The sequence below is a fragment of the Scyliorhinus canicula genome, chromosome 17 (genome assembly GCF_902713615.1).
Source record: "Scyliorhinus canicula chromosome 17, sScyCan1.1, whole genome shotgun sequence".
Taxonomy (NCBI): domain Eukaryota; kingdom Metazoa; phylum Chordata; class Chondrichthyes; order Carcharhiniformes; family Scyliorhinidae; genus Scyliorhinus; species Scyliorhinus canicula.
Genome location: NC_052162.1, coordinates 102,900,225 through 102,926,683, shown reverse-complemented (window position 1 = coordinate 102,926,683; position 26,459 = coordinate 102,900,225). Strand labels below are relative to the sequence as shown.

The window sequence follows — 26,459 nt, the reverse complement described above, 5'->3', positions numbered from 1 at the left end:
GTTAGCTTTGACAAAAAGTAATGGAAGTCGAAATATTAGCTCTTTTCTCTCTCTACAGATGCTTCCAGACCTGCTGAGATTTATCAGCATTTTCTCTTTCTCTCCAGATGTCTGGAATGCCTATTTTTTTATTCCCGTCGCCACCCACCTCCTTTCTCCATCTGTCTTTGGCCTTCTGCCAATGGAGTCTCAGGAGTCAGGTTCTCAGTGCCCAATGGTCTAGTTGATGATATGTTGACAGGGCACCTGAGCTCGCCATAGGAGGAGCGATGATTGCTTGATGGGTTATCAGGAACTGTGGACATTAGGCCAATGCATCTCAAGTAGCAGCAATAATTAATTGATGGGTTACTCATGGGCTGCTTCGACAGCATGGTGGCTCAGTGGTTAACACTGCAGTCTCACGGCGCTGAGGTCCCAGGTTCAAGCCCGGCTCTGGTCACTGTCTGTGTGGAGTTTGCACATTCTCCCCGTGTTTGCGTGGGTTTCGCCCCCACAACACAAAGATGTGTCGGGTAGGTGGATTGAACATGCTAAATTGCCTCTTAATTGGAAAAAATGAATTGGGTTCTCTAAATTTATGGAAAAAGAAATTCATGGGCTGCTTCAAACAGCTTGTCTGAATTCTGTATATTCGGATTCTACCGGCTTCTGCAGTATGTGGTTTTTAAAGTGCACAATTCTTCAATTTAAGATATCCAATTTAATCGGCCTTAATACTAGGCCCTGATTATTACTACACCATCCAGTCTTGCTCTCTATCACAGACCTTCCCTTCTATTCCTTTCACCGAGTGACTCCTGACTTTACAATCAGGCAAGTCAGTTGATATGCAGTGACAACAGGGCCGGCTCAAGGCACCGGCAACTCGGGCAGTCGCCCGGGGCGCCATGTGCTAGGGGGCGCCAGAGACTCAGGTCCCGCGCATGCGCAGTTGGGCCGGTGCCAACCAGCGCATGCGCGGTGGCCGCACTCCCCCAGGGCGGCCCCCCCCTCGCCCACGCCCCCCTCTCGCCCCCGCCCCCCTCTCGGCCCCTCCCCCCGCCCCCCCCCCTCTCGCCCCCGCCCGCCCCTCTCGCCCCCGCCCCCCCCTCTCGGCCCCGCCCCCCCCTCTCGGCCCCGCCCCCCTCCAAGGGCGCCGAAGTTCAACTTGCCCGGGGCGCCAGCAACCCTAGGGCCGGCGCTGAGTGACAACCACGTATTATTGAACTTCTTCCTCACTCTAAAATTGACATTTTCTGTCAAGGGTTCTGCCTAGTTTTAAGCCAGGAACCGTTCGTATATGAGGCGAACGTGATAGCCACAACAATACAGAAATATCACAGAATCATAGAATTTACAGTGCAGGAGGCCATTAGGCCCATTGAGTCTGCACCGGCCCTTGGAAAGAGCACCCCGCTTAAGCCCACACTTCAACCCTATTTTCGTAACCCAGTAACCCCACCTAACCTTTTTGGATACGAAGGGCAATTTAGGATGGCCAATCCACCTAACCTGCATATCTTTGGACTGTGAGAGGAAACCGGAGCACTTGGGGGAAACCCACGCAGAGAACGTGCAAACTCCACACAGACTGTGACCCAAGCCGGGCTCGAACCTGGGATGCTGGAGCTGTGAAACAACAGTGCTAACCACTGTGCTAACATGCTGCACCTATTACTGCACTAAAGCAACTGCACATTGTTTCAAACTATGTAGTCATGTTACGATTCACAATCTTGTTTTGCAGAGATAGAACTCGGACAGGATGTCTAGGAATTTGTAACAAAATTGATCTATCAATAGAAACGTAAAATGCACTACACATGAGGCCAATCAACCCATCATGTCTGTGCCAGCTTGTTTCCATAGAATTATCCAGTTAGTCCCAATATATTTCCCTTTCTTCATAACCCTGCATTTTCTTTTTTTACTAATAGAACATAGAACATTACAGCGCAGTACGGACCCTTCGGCCCTCGATGTTGCGCCGACCCGTGAAACCATCTGAAGCCTATCTGACCTACACTATTCCATTTTCATCCATATGTCTATCCAGTGACCACTTAAATGCCCTTAAAGTTGGCGAGTCTACTACTGTTGCAGGCTGGGCGTTCCACACCCCTACTACTCTCCGAGTAAAGAAACTGCCTCTGACATCTGTCCTATATCTATCACCCCTCAATTTAAAGCTATGTCCCCTCGTGTTGGTCATCACAATCCGAGGAAAAAGACTCTCACTGTCCACCCTATCTAACCCTCTGACTATCTTATATGTCTCTATTAAGTCACCTCTCAGCCTTCTCCTCTCTAACGAAAACAACCTCAATTCCCTGAGCCTTTCCTCGTAAGACCTTCCCTCCATACAAGGCCCTCCATCCTAGTAAATCTCCTCTGAACCCTTTCCAAAGCTTCCACATCCTTCCTATAATGTGGTGACCAGAACTGCACGCAGTACTCCAGGTGCGGCCGCACCAGAGTTATGTACAGCTGCAGCATGACCTTGTGGTTCCGAAACTCAATCCCCCTGCTTATAAAGGCTAGCACACCATATGCCTTCTTAACAGCCCTATTAACCTGGGTGGCAACTTTCAGGGATTTATGTACCTGGATGCCGAGATCTCTCTGTTCATCTACACTACCAAGAATCTTGCCATTAGCCCAGTACTCTGCATTCCTGTTACTCCTTCCAAAGTGAACCACCTCACACTTTTCCGCATTAAAGTCCATCTGCCACCTCTCAGCCCAGCTCTGCAGCTTATCTATGTGAATTATCCAATTCACATTTTAAAATGGCCATGTTGAGAAAAACAATATTCAGAGAGGCCCAGCAGCTTCTGCAGTGTCACGCACAGAGAGAAAATTAACCCCATAACACAAAGAATTGGTCTGGGGATTCTTAAATTCTCATACTAATATTTGGGGGGGGGGGGGGGGGGGGGGGGGGAAGGATTGTTTATGCAATTGATTTCATGTCAAATATTTAGAAGAACTTAATTTTGATCAAGAATGGCCTCATTTTTCTTACTCGATGTGTAAAATAAATGTTCACTTGCTGTACACCGGTTACAGAAGCTGTTATAGAAAAGATGGAAAGCCTTGCTATAGCTATAGAAAGCCGTGGTTAGATGGAGGACTGTATAGTTCTGGGAACTGTACCTTATAAAGGATCAAAATTGGTGCTGATTTACCAGAATGTCAGTTCTGAAAGGTATGTGGACATTCTACCCTCCTGAAACGTAAGGTCATCCAACATTGCCACTGTGTTTAAGTCCCATTTACTTATCAACTTTCTGCTTGCTGACATGGATTGCCTCCCATTAAAATATTGCCTTAATCGCACGCCGGAGAATCCTGCTCGGCTGGCGATCGGCAGCACCTCCCAAAGCTGCAGACTGGCTCGCTGACCTCGGAATTTCTCCACCTGGAGAACATAGAAAATAGAACATTACAGCGCAGTACAGGCCCTTCGGCCCTCGATGTTGCGCCGACCTGTGAAACCCCTCTAAAGCCCATCTACACTATTCCCTCATCGTCCATATGTCTATCCAATGATCATTTGAATGCCCTTAGTGTTGGCAAATCCACTACTGTTGCAGGCAGGGCATTCCACGCCCTTACTACTCTCTGAGTAAAGAATCTACCTCTGACATTTGTCCTATATCTATCTCCCCTCAATTTAAAGCTATGTCCCCTCGTGCTGGACATCACCATCCGAGGAAAAAGGCTCTCACTGTCCACCCTATCTAATCCTCTGATCATCTTGTGTGCATCAATTAAGTCACCTTAATTGAAAACACCTAACGAAAACAGCCTCAAGTCCCTCAGCCTTTCCTCATAAGATCTTCCCTCCATACCAGGCAACATCCTGGTAAATCTCCTCTGCACCCTTTCCAATGCTTCCATATCCTTCCTGTAATGCGGTGACCAGAACTGCACGCAATACTCCAAATGCGGCCACACCAGAGTTTTGTACAACTGCAACATGACCTCATGGCTCCGAAACTCAATTCCTCTACCAATAAAAGCTAACACACCGTATGTCTTCTTAACAACCCTCTCAACCTGGGTGGCAACTTTCAGGGATCTATGTACATGGACACCGACATCTCTCTGTTCACCCACACTACCAAGAATCTTACCATTAGCCCAGTACTCTGTCTTCCTGTTATTCCTTCCAAAATGAATCACCTCACACTTTTCTGCTTAAACTCCATTTGCCACATGTCAGCCCAGCTCTGCATCTTATCTATGTCCCTCTGTAACTTTTAACATCCTTCCGCACTGTCCACAACTCCACCGACTTTAGTGTCATCTGCAAATTTACTCACCGATCCTTCTATGCCCCCTCCTGGTCATTTATAAAAATGACAAACCGCAGCGGCCCCAAAACAGATCCTTGTGGTACACCACTAGTGACTGGACTCCAGTCTGAACATTTCCCATCAACCACCACCCTTTGTCTTCTTCCAGCTAGCCAATTTCTGATCCAAACTGCTAAATCACCTTGAATCCCATGCCTCCGTATTTTCTGCAATAGCCTACCATGGGGAACCTTATCAAACACTTTACTGAAATCCATATACACAACATCAACTGTTTTACCCTCATCCACCTGTTTGGTCACCTTCTCAAAGAACTCAATAAGGTTTGTGAGGCACGTCCTACCCTTCACAAAACCATGTTGACTATCTCTAATCAAATTATTCCTTTCCAGATGATTATACATCCTATCTCTTTTCAACCTTTCCAAGACTTTGCCCACAACAGAAGTAAGGCTCACTGGTCTACAGTTACCAGGGTTGTCTCTACTCCCCTTCTTGAACAAGGGTACAACATTCGCTATCCTCCAGTCTTCTGGCACTATTCCTGTAGACAAAGATGACTTAAAAATCAAAGCCAAAGGCTCAGCAATCTCCTCCCTAGCTTCCCAGAGAACCCTAGGATAAATCCCATCCGGCCCAGGGGACGCCAGTCTATTTTAACACTTTCCAGAATTGCGAACACCTCCTCCTTATGAACCTCAAGCCCTTCTAGTCTAGTAGCCTGTATCTCAGTATTCTCCTCGACAACATTGTCTTTTTCCTGTGTGAATACTGACGAAAAAAAATCATTTAGCACCTCTCCTATCTCCTCGGACTCCATGCACAACTTCCCACTACTGTCCTTGACTGGCCCTAATCTTACCCTAGTCATTCTTTTATTCCTGACATATCTATAGAAGATTAGGTACACCATCCGAGGGTTGGAGGAAGGCTTCCTGGATACTTGGGGGCAGTTTGTCGGCCTGTTCCAAAACCTGTTTGAGGCCAGCAACGAAGAGTAAGCCAGGAAAAAAAAAGATGAGGAACCAAAGGACTGCGCAATAAATGAAGGACCAAACAAACAAATAAAGCAAATTAGCACGGGCAAGAAAAATGTAATGTATCTAAGCAACAACTGTTTATAAATATGAGAAAAGCCAATAAAAAGATTTTCCAAAAAACAAATTGGCTTAATTTTAATTTCTGATCCTTGTGTTCATATCCCTCCATGACCCTGATCCTGCCTCTCACTGTAATTTCTTTAAATACCACAAGCCAAAAATGTGGAGGTCAGTTGGATTGGCCATGCTAAATTACCGCTTAGTATCCAAAAGGTTACTGGGGTTACAGGGTTAGGGTGGGGGCATTGGACTTAAGTTGGATGCTTTTTCCAAGGGCCATTGCAGGCTCAATGGGCCGAATGACTTTCTTCTGCACTATAAATTCTATGAAGCCTCAGAAATATGTGTGCTCCTCTCATTCTATCAATATGATGAGCAGACGATCTCTTATATTGCAGTGCTATTTGATGATGACATTGTTAGATCAGTCTGTCTGCAGTATTCCTAATGAGAACAGCCAAATTCCATTTCTTCAAAACAAAAACCTAAAAAATGCTGCTGTAAGACGACAGAGTTAGAGTTTATTTATTTATTTTTTCCAATTAAGGGGCAATTTTAGCTAGGCCAATCCACCTACCCTGCACATCTTTAGGTTGTGGAGGTGAGACCTATGTAGACACGGGGAGAATGTGCAAACTTCACACGGACAGTGACATGGGATCGAACCCGGCTCCTCGGCGCCGTGAGGCAGCAGTGCGAATCACTACACCTCTGTGCTGTCCTCAGATCGCAGTTTATTGATCTAGACAAACTATATTGTGTCAAAGCTATCTGATTCATACCTGTATTGTGCTAATTACATGTTTTAGTGTAGATGATTATTTTCCATGTTCCAAATAGCTGCCTCTTTCCATCAAACATGAGAGAGAGAGAAAAAAAACAGGCACAAAAGTTGCCTTGGTGAACTCTATTCTCTTTGATAAGAGATCTATAGATACAGCTGAGATAAAACTTGGGTGACATGTTAACTTCATGTTGTCAGGCAGACAATGGCCCAAGGCACAGGTCGATCTTTGAGAAAAAGAGAGGCAGAGCAGAATAGAATATTGGGAACTCCACAAACACTTATTCAATCGGAGGAATCTTCACCAAACTTGAACATCATCACATTGTTCTGCAATAACTGATAGAGATGTTCTAAATATCAATCATTACTTACTTTATTTGCATTTCTCTTTCTTTATTTTGGTGTTCTGGTGGGGAAACATCGATTGTGTTTCTGTTGCTCAAAGTTCTTCGTGCTGCTAATTACACCCCAGGCCAGAACTACGGTGCTGCAGCAATTTTAATAGTCATTACATCATCGTACAGTCCGCTGAGTCCACACTGACAAGACTACATTAAAACAACTCTAATCCCACTTCTCAACACTTGGCCCACTGTCTTGAATGTTATGACATTTCAATACGATGTGAGGTTTCCCACCTCCACTATCCTCCCAGGCAGTGCATTCCAGACCCCCACCAGTCTCTGGGTGCAAACATTTTCCTCATATCCTCTCGAAACCTCCTGCTCGCACCTTTTTATTCCCCAACTAAGGGGAACATCTGCTTCCTATCCACCTTGTACATAAACCTCATAAGATCCCCCTTTAGCCTTCTCTTCTCTAAAGAAAATGTAATGAACTCCAATTGGCTTTATTGGTTGGCCAATTGGAGTATGAGCTCCCTCAATGATAGCTCATTGAGGGGGCCCATATAAGCACCTGTTTAGGCTTTGTGAGTAGTCTTAAGTTGACTGGACTGCTTTGTTGTCCAGTGCTGGACTGGACAGCACTGTTTGTAGCTGCTCCTGTAAATATCATCATTGTAAATAAATATTGGTGTGGTGACGGAACTCCTGCCTCCCGTGGATTACTACAGTGGCGACGAGGTAAACTACGAATTTTGCGGAGACCAGCTGCCGCACTCGGAGGGTAAGCCTTGCCATTTAAAAAATGCCGTTTTTTGGGAGGTTAGAGGCATTCGACCCGGCTATTGAGGACTGGTCCCAGTATGTGGAGAGAATGTGTTACTTCTTCCGGGCCAATGATATACTGACGGACGAAAAGAGACGGGTTATCCTGCTGTCGGCGTGCGGACCCTCAGCTTTCGCCATTATACGTAGTCTGACTTATCCCGATGCGCCGGACACGAAAACCTTCCAAGAATTAACGGAATTGGTGAAAGAGCACTACGACCCAAAACCACCCCTATTTTACGTAGGTACAGATTTTGCACAGCGAAGCAGGAAGACAGGGAGTCAGTCACGAATTTCTTGACCACGCCGGCCTGAAAATTCCTGAAGGAAAACTGAGTCCGTCACATCAAAACGGCCCCTTACCATCCAGCGACCAACGGCCTGGCAGAGAGAGCGGTCCAGACACTTAAAGCGGGACTCAAGAAGCAGCCTGCAGCGTCAATGGACACAAAGCTCTCCCGGTGGCTGTTTGATTACAGGACCACACCGCATTCCACAACAGGCATACCGCCATCTGAACTCTTAATGGGAAGGCGGCTACGAACGAGGCTGAGTCTCCTTTTCCCAAATTTAACAGGGAAAGTGGAGAAACAACAGGAGGCCCAATGCAAGGGGCATGATAATAGTTGGCAGCAGAGACATTTCCAGGTGGGGGCACCGATTTGGGTCAAGAATTATGGGAATGGACCAACGTGGGTCAAAGAAACGGTAGAGTCCCAAACAGGGCCCATATCCTATGAGGTTTCGATAGGAGGTAAGGTGCTGAAGAAACACCTAGACCAAATAAGGGCAGTGGAACCACACCTGGAGGCAGGCGAAGCAGGACTGCCTCAAGCTGGGATAGCCCAGACGGAAAGAATACCCACACCCCAGCCCCGAGCAATTTTTCCAGACCCAGTCGTCAGAATCAGAGATGGACACGTTCGACGAGGCCGCCGCGACACCTCTCCCAGAGGAGGAGGAAGAACAACTTCCAAGGAGGTCTTCAAGGAAAAGACGGGCACCTATAAGTTACACCCCGCCCACTTCGGAGAACAACCGGGCGGACAACACAGAGGTGACAGACCCAGACATGAGGAGCAGGAAGAAGCTCAGAGGAATGCCAGCTGGCAGGAATTCCTCGGACCTTGTGGGGGGGAGGGGTGTAATGAACTCCAATTGGCTTTATTGGTTGGTCAATTGGAGTATGAGCTCCCTCAGTGATAGCTCATTGAGGGGGGCCATATAAGCACCTGTTTAGGCTTTGTGAGCAGTCTTGAGTTGACTGGACTGCTAGCAGCATTGTTTGTAGCTGCTCCTGTAAATATCGTTATTGTAAATAAATATTGGTGTGGTGACGGAACTCCTGCCTCCCGTGGATTACTACAGAAAACAACTCCAGTTTATACAATCTCTCTTCATAACTCAAGTGCTTCATCCCAGGCAACATCCTGGTGAATCTCCTCTGCACCATCTCTGGTGCAATCACATCCTTCCAAATGGCACACAGTAATCGAACTGTGGCCGAACCAAAGTTTCATACAGCTCCAACATAACCTCCTTGCTCTTATAATCTGTGCCAAGTGTCCCGTATGCCTTAACTACACTATTAACCTGTCCTGCCACTTTCATGGCGCTGTGGACAAGCACCCCAAGATCCCTGTTTTTCTGACCTTCCATGTGTCCTGTCATTCATTGATTACTCCCTTGTCTTGATACTCTCTCCAAAGTGCATCATCTTACACTTTTCAGAGTTAAGCCACTGCCACTGATTTGCCCATCTGACCAACCCGTCTATATCTTTCTTCAACCTAAGACCTTCTTCCTCACTACTAACCACCCTTCCAATCTTCGTGACATCTGTAAACTTCCTTATCACACCGCCCCCGTACTCTCTTGTCTTGATTATCTCTCCAAAGTGCATCATAAGACCATAAGACATAGGAGTGGAAGTAAGGCCATTCGGCCCATCGAGTCCACTCCACCATTCAATCATGGTTGATTTCAACTCCATTTACCCGCTCTCTCCCCATAGCCCTTAATTCCTCGAGAAATCAAGAATTTATCAATTTCTGTCTTAAAGACACTCAATGTCCCGGCCTCCACCGCCCTCTGTGGCAATGAATTCCACAGACCTACCACTCTCTGGCTGAAGAAATTTCTCCTCATCTCTGTTCTAAAGTGACTCCCTTTTATTCTAAGGCTGTGCCCCCGCGTCCTAGTCTCCCCTGCTAATGGAAACAACTTCCCTACGTCCATCCTATCCAAGCCATTCATTATCTTGTACGTTTCTATTAGATCTCCCCTCAACCTCCTAAACTCCAATGAATATAATCCCACGATCCTCAGACGTTCATCGTATGTTAGGCCTACCATTCCTGGGATCATCCGTGTGAATCTCCGCTGGACCCGCTCCAGTGCCAGTATGTCCTTCCTGAGGTATGGGGCCCAAAATTGCTCACAGTATTCTAAATGGGGCCTAACTAGTGCTTTATAAAGCCTCAGAAGTACATCCCTGCTTTTATATTCCAAGCCTCTTGAGATAAATGACAACATTACATTTGCTTTCTTAATTACGGACTCAACCTGCAAGTTTACCTTTAGAGAATCCTGGACTAGGACTCCCAAGTCCCTTTGCACTTTAGCATTATGAATTTTGTCACCGTTTAGAAAATAGTCCATGCCTCTATTCTTTTTTCCAACGTGCAAGACCTCGCACTTGCCCACGTTGAATTTCATCAGCCACTTCTTGGACCATTCTCCTAAACTGTCTAAATCTTTCTGCAGCCTCCCCACCTCCTCAATACCACATCTTACACTTTTCAGAGTTAAATTCCATCTGTCACTGATTTGCCCATCTGACCAACCTGTCTGTATCTTCCTTCAACCTAAGACCTTCTTCCTCACTACTAACCACCCTTCCAGTCTGCGTGACATCTGCAAACTTCCTTATCACACCGCCCTCACCCAACCACTCCTCACGGATCCCAGGTGCTTTTATCATCATTATCAATCTTCCAGCAGCAATGGTGACAAATCTTTTGCTGAAATGCATATAAACTACACCAACTGCACTACCCACATCTGCACACCTCCTCGAAAAATGCAATCAAATTCCTTAGGTATGACCTCCCTCTGTCAAAACTATGCTGACTATCCCTGATCAAACCCTGCTTTCTGTATTAGATAGTTTAATCATTTTATGGCACTAACTGTAATTGAATCGAACACGAGACTAATAGTCAACAATAAAATATTTAAAGGCTATGTGTTGCCCTGGATTCGCAGCCAATCAGAATGTGCCTTATCCTCCTGTTTGCCCAGCCGCAGTCCTGCGTTGTGAATCCGAGCATGCGCGATTCGAGTTCCGATTGGTACATGCGCGCCGTGGGAGTTTCCGATGCTGAGTGGTGGATCGCTCGGCTCCAGAATTGGAGACAAAGAGACGGATTGTAGGAGGGTAATGGAGTCGGCGGCGTGGGTGGGGAGACTTCATAAATACTCAGTGGAGGACTCAAAAGTGGAATAATAACCGAACGAGGCCGCATTCGCACCAAACGGGGCCGCAGCAGTTACAGACGCTGGGTTAACAGCCGCCATCTTTATAGGGCGGGGGCAATGTGCAGCAGTGAGCATGCGCGATCATCCTGCTCCAGGCAGCAGGAGGAGATAATTATGTGAGTTTCAATCCTGGACTGACACTGATCGATTTTGGAAACTCCTTTTTGCAGGGCATTAGGAGGAGAGCATTTTTACTCACACAAAACTCAAACCAACAGAAATGTTTATCTCTACTCAATTTATATCCTGCACTGACAGTGATCCTTTTTTTTTACAGAATATTAGAAGATCAGGGTTTGAAGTCGGGAAGCTCAAGCCAAACATCAGGTCAAAACCTGACAGTCATTTGATTCATCAGAACCTGAATGTAAGTGTGTCTGTGGGAAAATATTCAAACATCTGTGTGACCGGAAATAGGGAAGAGCAATATAATGGAGGGATTTGAAAAAGATGATAATTTTTAATTGAGTCAGGAGCCTATGTCGGTCAGTGAGGACAGGGTGATGGCAAGTAATTGGGACTCATTGCAGTAAGAGGAATGGTATCATTGTCAGTGGAGTGATGGAGACTGAGGACAATGGCTTCAGCCTTCTCAATAATTAAATGGAGGAATTTTCTGTTGATCCAGCACTAGATGTCAGATAAGTCAGGACAGTGTGTAAGTTGGAGGTGAAAGTGTTCACATACACATGTGAACCTGGTCCTTCTAGATGGTAGAGGTTGGAAGATTCTGTTTAATTGTGCTCGTCCCACCTCTCTTAACCTCCTTCCTTGCCACACTGCTCACATGGAAGTTCAAATCTTTTGTAGACCTAGACCAGTTGGCGGTTTTTAACAACACTCCAGCAGCTTTCATTATCACATTTTCTAAGTACGGCCTCACAAATTTACAGATTCATTGAGCTCAATTTCACAACCTGCCTTTGTGTTTCTGTAGGTTCTCTCCCTCACCCTTTTTTCTGTTTTAAATCAATTTCACAGGGTATTAGAAGGGGAGGCTTTGCAGTTGAGAAACTGAAACCAAACATCACATCAGGATCTGACGGAGTGGTCCAGTTTATTGAAACCTGAATGTCATCAGATTTTGAATATGGAAGAAAAAAGCACCATTCACAGTGAAGAGAAACCGTACATGTGTTCTGTGTGTGGACAAGACTTCAGCCAATCATCTGACCTGTCAGAGCATAACTGCAGTCACAGTGAGGAGAAACCTTGGAAATGTGGTGATTGTGGGATGTTATTCAATTACCCATCTGTGCTGGAAATTCATCGACGGTGTCACACTGGAGAGCGACCATTCACCTGTTCAGAGTGCGGGAAGGGATACAGTCAGTCATCCGACCTGCTGAGACACCAGCGAGTTCATTCTGGGGAGAGGCCGTACACCTGCTCCGATTGTGGGAAAGGATTCAGTCGGTTGTCAGACCGTTTGATACACGAACGAATTCACACAGGGGAGAGACCATTCACCTGCTCCACATGTGGGAAGGGATTTGCTGTGTTATCCACCCTGGTGATACACCAGCGCACTCATACTGGGGAGAGGCCGTTCACTTGCTCAGAGTGTGGGAAGGGATTCACTGCCTCCTCCACCCTGCTGACACATCAGCGAGTTCACACTGGGGAGAGACCTTTTAAATGCCCAGACTGCGGGAAGTGCTATAAAAGTTCCAGTGAATGCATGTCCCATCAACGTGTTCATACTGACGAGAGACCATTCAGATGCTCTCAATGTGGGACTGGATTCAAGCAATCATTTCATCTTACTGCACACCAGAGAATTCACAGTGGAGAGACACCGTTCACCTGCTCCAAGTGTGGGAAGGGATTCACTCAGTCATTGGACCTGCTGACACACCAGCGCACTCACAGTGGGGAGAAGTCATTTGCTTGCTTCGAGTGTGGGAAGCGATTCACTGCTTCCTCTGCCCTACTGATACACCAGCGAATTCACACTGGGGAGAGACCTTTTAAATGCCCAGACTGCGGGAAGGGCTATAAAAGTTCCAGTGAATGCATGTCCCATCAACGTGTTCATACTGATGAGCGGCCTTTCAGGTGCTCTCAATGTGGGTCTGGATTCAAGCATTCATCTCAACTCAGTGAACACCAACGAATTCACAGTGGGGAGAGACCATTCACCTGCTCCAAGTGTGGGAAGGGATTCACTCGGCCAGCTGACCTGCGGGCACACCAGCGTGTTCACACTGGGGAGAGACCCTTCATCTGCTTCAAGTGTGGGATGGGATACACTACCTCATCCAACCTGCGGGCACACCAGCGACTTCACAAGTAAGTGTAGTGATTGGATTATGATAGTCACATCCAGGACTGAACCATGTTTATTAGGGTCTGTTTCTGCCAATGTTAATAATACCATGGGCAGTTTTGGGTGTTAACAATCTGGGGGAAAAGCCAAATATATCAGCTTTGTTTTCATAGAATCCTTACAATGAAGTTCATAAGATATAACAGCAGAATTAGACCATTTGCCCCATCGAGTTTGCTCCGCCATGCTATCCTGGCTGATATGTTCCTCATCTGTGACCTACAATGTTAGAGGCCAAGAGCTGCATTGCAAAATCAGCCAGAGCATCTCCTCCCTAGAACACATGACCAAGGAGCAGTTTATCCTCCCGAGCCTAACACCTTCAATGTGATTATGATTGATCTCATCCTGGCCTCAACTCGACCGTCCTGCATAACCCTTCAACCCATTACCAATTAAAAATCTGTCTAACTCCTCCTCAAATTTATTCACTGTCCCTGCATCCACCACACTCTGGGGTAGCGAATTCCATAGATTCACAACCCTTTTGGGAGAAGAAGGTTTTCCTCAAATCCGTTTTAAATTTGCTACCTCTTATTCTAAGATTATGACCTCACATTTTAGTATGCCCCATAAGAGGAAGCACCAGATCCACATCTACTTTATCTATACCTTTTAGACATTCAGCCCATTGTCATCGAGGTTTACAGCATGAAAACAGGACCTTTGGCCCAACTTGTCAATGCCGCCCAGTTTTTACTACTAAGCTAGTTCCAATTGTCTGCATTTGGCCCACAACCCTCTAGACCCAGCTTTCCCATATAACTGTCTAAATGCTTTTTAAAAGACAAAATTGTACCTGCCTCTACTACTGCCTCTGGCAGCTCACTCCAGACACTCACCACCCTCTTTGTGAACAAATTGCCCCTCTGGACCCTTTTGTATCTCTCCCCTCTTACCTTCAATCTATGCCCTCTAGTTTTAGAGCCCCCTACCTTTGGGAAAAGATGTTGACTATCTACCTGATCTGTGCCCCTCATTATTTTATCGACCTCCCTACGGCTCCTACCCTCCAGGAGAAAAAAAGTCCCGGTCTATCCAGCCTCTCCTTATAACTTAAACCATGAAGTGGACAGCCCGGTAGCACTGTGGTTAGCACAGTTGCATCACAGCTCCAGGGTCCCAGGTTCGATTCCCGGCTTGGGTCGCTGTCTGTGCGGAGTTGGCATGTTCTCCCCGTGTCTGCGTGGGTTTTGTCTGCGGTTTCCTAGCACAGTCCAAGGTTGTGCGGGTTAGATGGATTGGTCATGCTAAATTGCCCTTGGGCAAAAGGGTGGAGGCGTGGCTTGAGTAGGGTGCTCTTTCCAAGGGCCGGTGCAAACTCGATGGGTCGAATGGCCTCCTTCTGCACTGTAAATTATATGATTCTATGAAGTCCTGGTAGAATCCTAGCAAATCTTCTTTGCACTCTTTCTAGTTTAATAATGTCCTTTCTATAATAGGGTGACCAGAACTGTATACAGTATTCCAAGTGTGGCCTTACTAATGTCTTGTCTTGTACAACTTCAGCAAGACGTCCCAACTGCATTCAATCTTCTGACCAATGAAACCAAGCATGCTGAATGCCGTCTTCATCACCATGTCCACCTGTGACTCCACTTTCAAGGAGTTATGAACCTGTACTCCTAGATCTCTTTATTCTATAATTTTCCCCAACTTCCGACCATTAACTGAGTAGGTCCTGCCCCGATTCAATCTACCAAAATGCATCACCTCAGATTTATCTAATTAAACTCCCATCAGCACTGACCCCTCAGGCACACCGCTGGTCACGGGCCTCCAGTTTGAAAAACAACCCTCGACAACCACCCTTTGGCTTCAGTCGCTAAGCCAATTTTGTATCCAATTGGCTACCTCACTGGATCCCGTGAGATTCAACCTTGTGCAACAACCTACCTTGCAGTACCTTGTCAAAGTCCATGTAGACAACGTCAACCGCACTGCCCTCATCTACCTTCTTGGTTACTTCTTCAAGACACTCAAGCAAATTCGTGAGACATGATTTTCCACTGTTGCTCGTTATGCTCTCTCCTTAATTGACTCTGTTTATGGCGGTTAATATGGTCGCCGTCCTTAATTCTAATTATGCTTGCTCAAGAGTCGCCAGGTATCTTTTTGATACCGACACAAGGTTCAAAACCAAATACTGATCAAAGACTCGATACACCAGTTAGTAAGTTCAAAATCAATACTCATTTATTTACACACAGTCAATTATACTCATGCACAAACTCTACTAACTAAACTATCACTACGACTAAAAGCCTATACTTAGCTTCGGGTGCCCACCCAGTCAGAGGAACAATGGCCGTTGTCCGGTTCTGAGGCTGCTGGCATCGAACTTGTACAGAATAGTAGCTAGGAGTGTCTATCTCGTAGCGTGCGTTGACTTTGGACTTGCTTGTCTGGTGCAGCTGCTAGGTCTCTCGCTGCTGAGAGCCAAGGCCAAGAAGAACAATTCTCTCTTTTGGGCTACCTCTTATACCCCAAAGGGGTTTCGCGTGCTTTTGGGCGGGCCTTGAACTTAGCCCCAATTAATTGGACCATATCCTAATCATTGGTATTGATTTCCTCCAATAAAGGGGTGGCTGCCCTGATCGCTGGGCGGGCCCTAGGTGACCGTTGGCCTGCTTTGTTTCAGTCTCCTCTGGCACCGGGGTGTCTGCTTTGGTATCGTTTGCTTAAATGTTTCTATTTTGTCCCCGGAGATAGCTCATTAGTATGCTAATGGCTTTGCAGTATCGGTCTTGTCTGGGAGCTGCAAACTTCAATCCACAGACAAACCTTGCATTGGCTTGCTTTCTCAGCATTGTCCAATTTTCCCTTCATTCTCTGCAAGTGTCCATTTTGTAATCGGGACGTGGCCACCCCAGGTGGCTACACCACTCACAAAGCCATGTTGACTGTCTCTAATCAATCTGTGCCTCTCTAAATGCCTGTAGATCCTGTCTCTCAGAATACCTTCCAAAAACATACCCACCACAGACATTAGGCTCACCGGTCTGTAGTTCCCAGACTTTTCCCTGCGGCCCTTCTTAAACAAAGGCACAACATTTGCTACCCTCCAATCTTCAGGCACCTCACCTGTTGTTGACGATCCAAATATCTCTGTTAGGGGACCCACAATTTCCTCTCTAGCCTCCCACAACGTCCTGGGATACATTTGATCAGGTCCCAGGGATTTATCTACCTTGATGCGTTTGAAGACTTTCAGCACCTCCTTTTTTGTAATATGTACACTCCTCAAGACATCACTATTTATTTCCCCAACCTCCATGCCTCTCTCAACAGTAAATACTAATGAGAAATATTCATTTAGTATCTCGCCCATCTCTTGTGGATCCGCACATAGATGACATTGTAGATCCTTAAGAGGCCCTACTCTTCCCGTCATGACTCTTTTGCCTTCCCCCCCCCCCCCCCCCCCCCTCTCTCCTTTAGATCTTCCAGGCTCTTGAAACCCTTCTCAATGAAGAGATCCCCAAATCTCTCAATTGCTGCCCGCTGCCACCTCCTGATGCCCCCGCCAGAGCGAACCGGTGACTGTCACAGATCGGGGATCACACCGACCCGCACCTCTTAACTTTTTTTAAAGGAACAAAATTGTACCCGCCTCTACCACTGCATCTGGCAGCCCGTTCCAGATGCTCACCACTCTGTGAAAAAAAATTACCCTGTAGTCAAGGACAGTATTACGGTAGCGGAAAGGATGCTAGATGGGGACTCTTCTTCCGAGGTAGTATGGGCTGAGGTTAGAAACAGGAAAGGAGAGGTCACCCTGTTGGGAGTTTTCTATAGGCCACCTAATAGTTCTAGGGATGTAGAGGAAAGGATGGCGAAGATGATTCTGGAAAAGAGCGAAAGTAACAGGGTAGTTGTTATGGGAGACTTTAACTTTCCAAATATTGACTGGAAAAGATATAGTTCGAGTACATTAGATGGGTCATTCTTGTACAATGTGTGCAGGAGGGTTTCCTGACACAATATGTTGACAGCCCAACAAGAGGCGAGGCCACATTGGATTTGGTTTTGGGTAATGAACCAGGCCAGGTGTTAGATCTGGAGGTAGGTGAGCACTTTGGAAACAGTGACCACAATTCGGTGACCTTTACGTTAGTGATGGAAAGGGATAAGTATACCCCGCAGGGCAAGAGTTATAGCTGGGGGAAGGGCAATTATGATGCCATTAGACATGACTTAGGATGTGTAGGTTGGAGAAGTATGGCTGCAAGGGTTGGGCACACTGGATATGTGGAGCTTGTTCAAGGAACAGCTATTGCATGTTCTTGATAAGTACGTACCAGTCAGGCAGGGAGGAAGGGGTCAAGCGAGGGAACCGTGGTTTATCAAAGAAGTGGAATCTCTTGTTAAGAGGAAGAAGGAGGCCTATGTGAAGATGAGGCGTGAAGTTTCAGTTGGGGCGCTTGATAGTTACAAGGAAGCGAGGAAGGATCTAAAGAGAGAGCTAAGACGAGCAAGGAGGGGACATGAGAAGTCTTTGGCAGGTAGGATCAAGGAAAACCCAAAAGCATTCTATAGGTATGTCAGGAATAAAAGAATGACTAGGGTAAGAGTAGGGCCAGTCAAGGACAGTGGTGGGAAGTTGTGTGTGGAGGCTGAGGAGATAAGCGAGATACTAAATGAATACTTTTCGTTAATATTCACTCAGGAAAAAGATAATGTTGTGGAGGAGAATGCTGAGACCCAGGCTATTAGAATAGATGGCATTGAGGTGCTTAGGGAAGAAGTGTTGGCAATTCTGGACAAGGTGAAAATAGATAAGTCCCCGGGGCCTGATGGGATTTATCCTAGGATTCTCTGGGAAGCCAGGGAAGAGATTGCTGAGCCTTTGGCTTTGATTCTTATGTCATCATTGGCTACAGGAATAGTGCCAGAGGACTGGAGGATCGCAAATGTGGTCCCATTGTTCAAGAAGGGGAGTAGAGATAACCCCGGTAACTATAGGCCGGTGAGCCTTGCGTCTGTTGTGGGTAAAGTCTTGGAGAGGATTATAAGAGATACGATTTATAATCATCTAGATAGGAATAATATGATTAGGGATAGTCAGCATGGTTTTGTGAAGGGTAGGTCATGCCTCACAAACCTTATCGAGTTCTTTGAGAAGGTGACTGAACAGGTAGACGAGGGTAGAGCAGTTGATGTGGTGTATATGGATTTCAGTAAAGCGTTTGATAAGGTTCCCCACGGTTGTCTATTGCAGAAAATACGGAGGCTGGGGATTGAGGGTGATTTAGAGATGTGGATCAGAAATTGGCTAGTTGAAAGAAGTCAGAGGGTGGTGGTTGATGGCAAATGTTCAGAATGGAGTTCAGTTACGAGTGGCGTACCACAAGGATCTGTTCTGGGGCCGTTGATGTTTGTCATTTTTATAAATGACCTAGAGGAGGGCACAGACGGTTGGGTGAGTAAATTTGCAGATGACACTAAAGTCGGTGGAGTTGTAGACAGTGTGGAAGGATGTTGCAGGTTACAGAGGGACATAGATAAGCTGCAGAGCTGGGCTGAGAGGTGGCAAATGGAGTTTAATGTAGAGAAGTGTGAGGTGATTCACTTTGGAAAGAATAATAGGAATGCAGAATATTTGGCTAATGGTAAAATTCTTAGCAGTGTGGATGAGCAGAGGGATCTCGGTGTCCATGTACATAGATCCCTGAAAGTTGCCACCCAGGTTGATAGGGTTGTGAAGAAGGCCTATGGTGTGTTGGCCTTTATTGGTAGAGGGATTGAGTTCCGGAGCCATGAGGTCATGTTGCAGCTGTACAAAACTCTGGTACGGCCGCATTTGGAGTATTGCGTACAGTTCTGGTCGCCTTATTATAGGAAGGACGTGGAAGCTTTGGAACGGGTGCAGAGGAGATTTACCAGGATGTTGCCTGGTATGGAGGGAAAATCTTATGAGGAAAGGCTGATAGACTTGAGGTTGTTTTCGTTAGAGAGAAGAAGGTTAAGAGGTGACTTAATAGAGGCATACAAAATGATCAGAGGGTTAGATAGGGTGGACGGTGAGAGCTTTCTCCCGAGGATGGAGGTGGCTAGCACGAGGGGACATAGCCTTAAATTGAGGGGTAATAGATATAGGACAGACGTCAGAGGTAGTTTTTTTACGCAAAGAGTGGTGAGGCCGTGGAATGCCCTACCTGCAACAGTAGTGAACTCGCCAACATTGAGGGCATTTAAAAGTTTATTGGATAAGCATAATAATGATAATGGCATAGTGTAGGTTAGATGGCCTTTAGTTTTTGACTTCCCATGTCGGTGCAACATCGTGGGCCGAAGGGCCTGTACTGCGCTGTATCGTTCTATGTTCTATGTCTCTTTTGTATCTCCCCCCTTAAACCTATGCCCTCTAGTTCTAGACTCCTCTACCTTTGGGGGGGAAAATGTTTACTACCTCGCTTATATATGCTCCTCATTATTTTACAGACCTCTAAGATCACCCCGAAGATTCCTATGCTCCAGGGAAAAAAGTTCCAGCCTCTCCTTATAACTCAGACCATCAAGTCCCAGTAGCATCCTCGTAAATCTCTTCTGCACACTTTCTAGTTTAACACTATTCTTCCTATAATAGGGTGACCAGAACTGAACACAGTATTCCATGTGTGGTCTTACCATTATTTTGTGCAACTTCAACAAGACATCCCAACTCTTGTATTCAATATTCTGACCAATAGAACCTCGCATGCTGAATGCCTTCTTCACCACCTTGTCCACCTGCGACTCCACCTTCAAGGAGCTAGATCTCTTTGTTCTGTAACTCTCCCCAACTCCCTCCCATTAACTGAGTAGGTCCTGCCCTGATTTGATCTATCAAAATGCATCACCTCACATTTATCCAAATTAAATTCCATGTACCATTCTACGGCCCAGTGGCCCAAATCCTGTTGCAATCTTGTATAACCTTCTTCATATCCACTATGCCACCAATCTTGGTGTCATCTGCAAACCTAAACCCAAGCCTCATCCAAATCATTAATATATATCACAAATAACAGTGGACCCAGCACCGATCCCTGAGGCACACCGCTGGTCACAGGCCTCCAGTTTGAAAACAACCCTCCACAACCATCTTTTGGCTTCGGTCGCCAAACCAATTTTATATCCAATTGGCTACCTGGATTCCGTGAGATTTAACCTTTTCTTGCAAAAACCTACTATGCAGTACCTTGTCAAAGGCCTTTCTAAAGTCCATGTAGACAACCTTGACCGCACTGCCCTCATCTACCTTCTTGGTTAATCAAATTGCTGAGACATGACTTTCCCCTTACAAAGCCATGCTGACTTTCCCTAATTAGTCCTTGCATGTCTAAATATCTGTAGATCCTGTCCCTCCGAATACCATCTAACAGTTTACCCACTACATAAGTAAGGCTAACTGGTCTGTAGTTCCCAGGCTTATCCTACAACCCTTCTTAAACAAGGACACAACATTTGCCATCCTCCAATCTTCAGGCACCTCTGTTGAGGTTGTCAGTGATTCAAATATCTCAGCTAAGGGGCTAGCAATTTCCTCCCTAGCCTCCCACAACGTCCTGGGATACATTTCATCAGGTCCCGGGGATTTTTCTATCTTGATGCACTTTAATACCTCCAGCACCACCTCCTCTGTAATATGTACCCTCCTCAAAACATCATTTTTTATTTCCCTAACATTCGTGCCTTTCTCAACAGTGAATACTGATGAGAAATATTCATTTGGGATCTCTCCCATTCCTTGTGGCTCTGCACATAGATGGCCTTGTTTATCCTTAAGAGGCCCTAACTTCTCCCTAGTCACCCTTTTACCCTAAAGCTCTTTGGATTTTCCTTTGCCTTGTCTGCCAAGACAAACTCATGTCCCGATTTTGCCCTCCTGATTTCTCTCTTAACTCTACTCCGACAAGCCCTATACTCTTCAAGGGATCCACTTGATCCCAGCTGCCTATGCATGTCATATGCCTCCTTTTTTTAAAATTTAGAGTGTCCAATTCATTTTTTACAATTAAGGGGCAATTTAGCGTGACCAATCCACCTACCCTGCACATCTTTTGGGTTGAGGGGGCGAAACCCATGCAAACATGGGGAGAATGTACAAACTCCACACAGACAGTTACCCAGAGCCAGTCCTTCTTCCTTTTGACTATGGTCTCAATATCCCGAGTCATCCAGGGTTCCCTCCTTCTACCAGCCTTACCCTTCACTCTGAGGAATGTGCTCACCTTGAACCCTAGTTAACACCCTTTTTGAAAGACTCCCACTTACCAAATGTTCCTGTAAACAGGCACCCCCAGTCAACTTTTGAAAGTTCCCGCCTAATACCCGTGAAATTGGCCTTGCCCCAATTTAGAATTTTAACTTTTGGGCCAGAACTATCATTCTCCATAGCTATCTTAAAACTAATGGAATTATGGTCGCTGGTCCCAAAGTGATCCCTCACTAACACTTCCGTCATCTGCCCTTCCTTATTCCCCAAGAGGAGGTCAGATTTTGCCCCCTCTCTAGTCAGGCCATCCACACGTTGAATGAGAAATTCTTCCTGAATGCACTCGACAAATTTCTCTCCATCCAAACCACTAGTGCTGTGGCTGTCCCAGTTCATGTTGGGGAAGTTAAAATCCCCCACTATTACCACCCTATTTTCCCTGCAGCTATCTGTTATCTCCTTACATATTTGCTTCTCGATTTCCCGCTGACTATTTGGGGGTTTATAGTACACTCCTGTCAAAGTGATCTCGCCGTTCTTATTTTTCAGTTCTACCCATATAGACTCAGTGGGCAAACCCTTGGATTATATCCTTTCTCTCTGTACTGTCGTGATGCTGTCCCTAATTAAAAACGCATCTCCCCTCCTCTCTTACCTCCTGTTCTACCTTTTCTATAGCATCTGTTTTTTTTTAATTAGAGTGAAATGGGCTGCCTGCTGTGATAGTGGAGTCGGACACTTTAGGAACTTTTAAGCGATTATTGGATAGGCAGATGGAGCACACCAGAATGACAGGGAGTGGGATCTTGGTTTCAGACAAGGCTCGGCACAACATCGAGGGCCGAAGGGCCTGTTCTGTGCTGTGTACCCAATTATTATTATTGTTTTCCAATTGAGGAGCAATTTAGCATGGCCAATCCACCTAAACTGCACATCTTTGAGGGTGAAACCCACGCAGACACAGGGAGAATATGCAAACTCCACACAGACAGTGACCCAGGGTCGGGATTCGAACCTGGGCCTCAGTGCCGTAGTCCCAGTGCTAACCACTGCGCCATGTGCCACCCAGCTTTCCTATAGCATCTGTACCTCTGTATTTGTAGAAGCTCTTTGGATTTTCCTTTGCCTTATCTGCCAAAGCAATCTCGTGTCTCCTTTTTGCCCTCCTAATTTTTCTTAACTCTACTTCAGCAACCTCTATACTCTTCAAGGGATGCACTTAATCCCAGTTGCCTATGCATGTCATATGCGTCCTTCTTCTTCTTGACCAGGGCCTAAATATTCCGAGTCATCCAGGGTTCCCACTTTCTACCAGCCATGCCCTTTACTCTTAAGAGGAATGTGCTTACCCTGAACCCTGATTAACACACTTTTGAAAGCCTCCCACTTATCAGCCATCCCTTTGGCTGCCAAAAGACTCCCCCAATCAAATTTTGAAAGATCCTGTCTAATACCATCAAAATTGGCCTTTACCCAATTTGGAATTTTAACTTTTGGGCCAGACATATCATTCTCCATAGCTATCTTAAAACTAATGGAATTATGGTCACTAGTCCCAAAGTGATCCCTCACTGACACTTCCGTCACCTGCCCTTCCTATTTCCCAATAGGAGATCAGGTTTTGGCCCTTCTCTAGTCGGCCTATCCACATATTGAATGAGAAATTCCTCCTGAATACACTCAATATATTTCTCTCCATCCATGTCCCTAATGCTATGACTGTCCCAGTCAATGTTGAGAAAGTTAAAGAGCCCAACTATTACCACCCTATTTCTCTTGCAGCCTTACATTTCCCTCTGACTATCTGGGGACCTGTAAGTACAATCCTATCAAAGTGATCTCTCCCTTCTTATTTTTCAGTTCTACCCATACAGACTCAGTGGGCGAACCCGCAGATATATCCCCTCTCAGTACTGCCCTGGTATTCTCCCTAATCCAAAACATAACTCCCCCTCCTCTCTTACCTCCTGTTCTATCCTTCCTGTAGCATCTTTATCCTGGAACATTGAGCTGCCAGTCCTGCCCCTCCCTTAGCCCATTGAGTCTGCACCAAACCTCAGAAAGAGCACCTCACCAGGCTCAGTCCCGTGCCTTGGCCTGTAACCCCACCTAACTGTTGGACATCTAAGGGGCAATTTAGCTTGCCCAATCCACCTATCCTGCACATCTTGTGCAAAACCATAGGAAACCTACGCAGACACGGGGAAAATGTACAAACTCCACCAAGATGGTCACCCAAGGTCAAAATCATACCCGGGTCCCTGGCGCTGTGAGGCGGCAGTACTAACCACTGTCTACCATGCCTATCTTTGCGTGATCAACTGGGAAAAGTCCATTTTCAAGGGAACAAAGGAATGGATGAGTTTCCGAAGTAGGTGAGCTGAGGCAGGAGTGAAGTTAGACAGAGTTACCGAAGAGGAAATAAGCAGTCTTAGTGATATGTGATCAGAAGCTCAGCTTGGGCTCAAATATAACACCAAGATTTTGAACAGTCTGGTTCAGCCTCAAAGTTGTAAGAGAGTTGGATGGTACTGATGGTTAGGGACTGGAGTTTGTAATGGAAACTGAAGGAAATGACATAATTCTTCCCAATATTTAAATGGAGAGAATTTCTGTTCATCCAGTACTGGATTTCGGACAAGTCAGGACGGTGTGTGACTTGGAGGGAAACTTGCTACCTTGGTCCTTTTAGGTGGTGGGGGTTGCGAGTTTGGGAGATTCTGTCATAGTTATGGTTAAGTTGTAGATGTATAAGATCTCCATATGTCATCCCTGCCTCTCCCATCTCCCTCTCTATTTCTTCCCAAAGACGTTAGAAGTTTGTATAGACTCAAAACAGTTGGCAGGTTCCCTGAAGGACATTAAATGAACTATTTGGGTTTTTTACAACAATCCAGCTGCTTTCATGGTCACTTTTCCCCTAGTACAGACCTCAAAAATTACCAGATTAATTCAACTCAATTTAATAATCTACCTTAGTGTCTTTTTGGGTGTTCTCTCACTCCCTTTTTTTCTGTTTTAAATCCATTTCATTTTCACAGGGTATCAGAAGAGGAAGATTTGCAGTCGGCAAACTCAGACCTAACATCACCTCAGGATCTGCTAGAGTTTCTCAATTTATTGTAACCTGAATATCATCAGATTTTAAACATAGAAGGAAAAGCACCGTTCACAGTGGGGAGAAACTGTACACGTGTGGTGTGTGGACGCTTCAGCCAATCATCTAGCTGATTGAAACACAAACATAGTTGCACTGGAATGGGGAACTGGAAAAATGGGGACTATGGGAAGAGATTCTGTGCACCCACACTGCGGAATGGCTGTTCACCTGTTTGGAGTTTGGGAAGGGAGTCACTCAATTATCCCGGCTGTTAACGACCAGCGAATTCACACGAGAGAGAATCCGTTCTCCTGCTCAGTGCTTATAAATGAATTTGCTGATTCACTGACCCGACTGAAATACCAGTGAAGACACACTGGAGAAAGGCTGCCGCCTGCACTGTGTGAGAAGGACCTTAGTGAGTCATCCCACAACCCACCTGAAATGCCAATGAGTTCACAATGAATGTCAGTAGTTTCAAAATCACTAATTTCAGTGTGGATATCATTTTATAACCTGAATTCTTGTTGCTTAGTATGGCAAACTAACATGGTCAGAAAACAGTTTTAACTAATCTAGATAACGGGCAGGATTCTCCTTTATGGGGACTAAGTCCCCACGCCTGTCAGAAAACGGGCGGGAATCACTCTGGACTTTTTCCCAGAGTGTCCGGGGTGATTCTCCGTTTTCAAGGGGGCCCTGGCATGTGTCCCGCAGCTCCGGATGCCGGCGGGGCTCTGTAGTTACGGCCACGCATGCGCACGGCAGGCGGCCGCAGGTCAACTTCGTGCCGGCCCCTCCACAACATGGTGGCACCCTACAGGGGCCCCGCGCGGAGGAACATAGGCTCCGCCCGGAATGAGCACGCCCATTGATCGGTAGCCACGATCGTGGGCCTGGCCAGCTTGGAGGTCCCCCCCCACCCGGAGTCAGAACCCCCCCCCCCCCCCCCTCCCCAACCAGGACGGCCCCCGCAGCCAGAACGCCGAGGTCCCGGCGGGTGGGACCACATGTGAACCACGCCGGCGGGCACTCCAGCGCGGAGAATCACCGCAGGGCTGCTATCAACGGTGCCGTGGCAATCGCATGCACTCTACTGGCGGCGATTCCCGGGTCGCCGGAGAATTGCGTGCCAGCGTGGGAGCCCATTTTGGATAATTCTCCGCCCCCGTGCCAAGCACAATTTTAGCGCTGAGGGTCGGAGAATTCCGCCCAACATTTTTAAAACTAAACCAATGACTGCATTATCAGACACCAGATTAGTCAACTAAAGAGCCTTAATTGTGAGACAATTAAAGAATAAGCACCTGATCAATAAATGTAGCAGTAAGGCTGGTATGTAACTTGCAACACAAAATCTAGAAAGTTTTAAGCTTTATAATTACACATAATTAAGTACCCTCAGCATAAATCATGAGAACTGTAAAATTGAGCTCTGGAAACCTTTATGGCCTTGACAGCTACATTCAGTTGGGTATTGAATAAACCTTTATTCAAACTGTCGGATCTTTCAGTTAATCTCTGTATTAAAACATCAGGAGATGCTAGCAGTGTCAGGACCCAATTATGGATTGAAAGATGGTTACGTTAACCAATTATTGTTTGACACTTAGGAAACTCAAGGTAAGAGATACAGTTTAGATAAGAGATACAGTTTAAGAGATAGCGTTGTAGGTTAAGAACATCCATAATTAGCTAAAATAAATGCTCTTATCTCATTTTATTTTTACAGATTTAGAGTACCCAATTCATTTTTTTTCCAGTAAGAGGCAATTTAGCGTGGTCAGTTCACCTACCAGGCACACCTTTGGGGTTGTGGGGGTGAGACCCATGCAGACGAGGGGAGAATTTTCAAACTCCACACGGGCAGTTACCCGGGGCTGGGATTGAACCCGGGTCCTCAGCGGCGTGAGCGCTTATCTCATTC

At 46.1% G+C, this 26,459-nt stretch overlaps 1 protein-coding gene across 2 annotated transcripts; it reads left to right on the top strand.

The window, feature by feature from the left end:
- Positions 1 to 10,710: 10,710 nt before the first annotated feature.
- LOC119951428 (zinc finger protein 501-like) lies at positions 10,711 to 25,018 on the top strand. Of its 2 annotated transcripts, none has more exons than XM_038774604.1 (4): positions 10,711 to 11,019; positions 11,181 to 11,270; positions 11,885 to 13,195; positions 24,474 to 25,018. In XM_038774604.1, exons 3-4 carry the CDS (start codon positions 11,994 to 11,996, stop codon positions 24,556 to 24,558), a joined length of 1,287 nt encoding a protein of 428 aa, XP_038630532.1. In that variant the 5' UTR covers positions 10,711 to 11,019; positions 11,181 to 11,270; positions 11,885 to 11,993; the 3' UTR covers positions 24,559 to 25,018. The 2 variants fall into 2 exon arrangements, with proteins under 2 accessions (XP_038630532.1, XP_038630533.1); XM_038774605.1 differs by having other exon boundaries at positions 10,717 to 10,802.
- Positions 25,019 to 26,459: the final 1,441 nt, after the last annotated feature.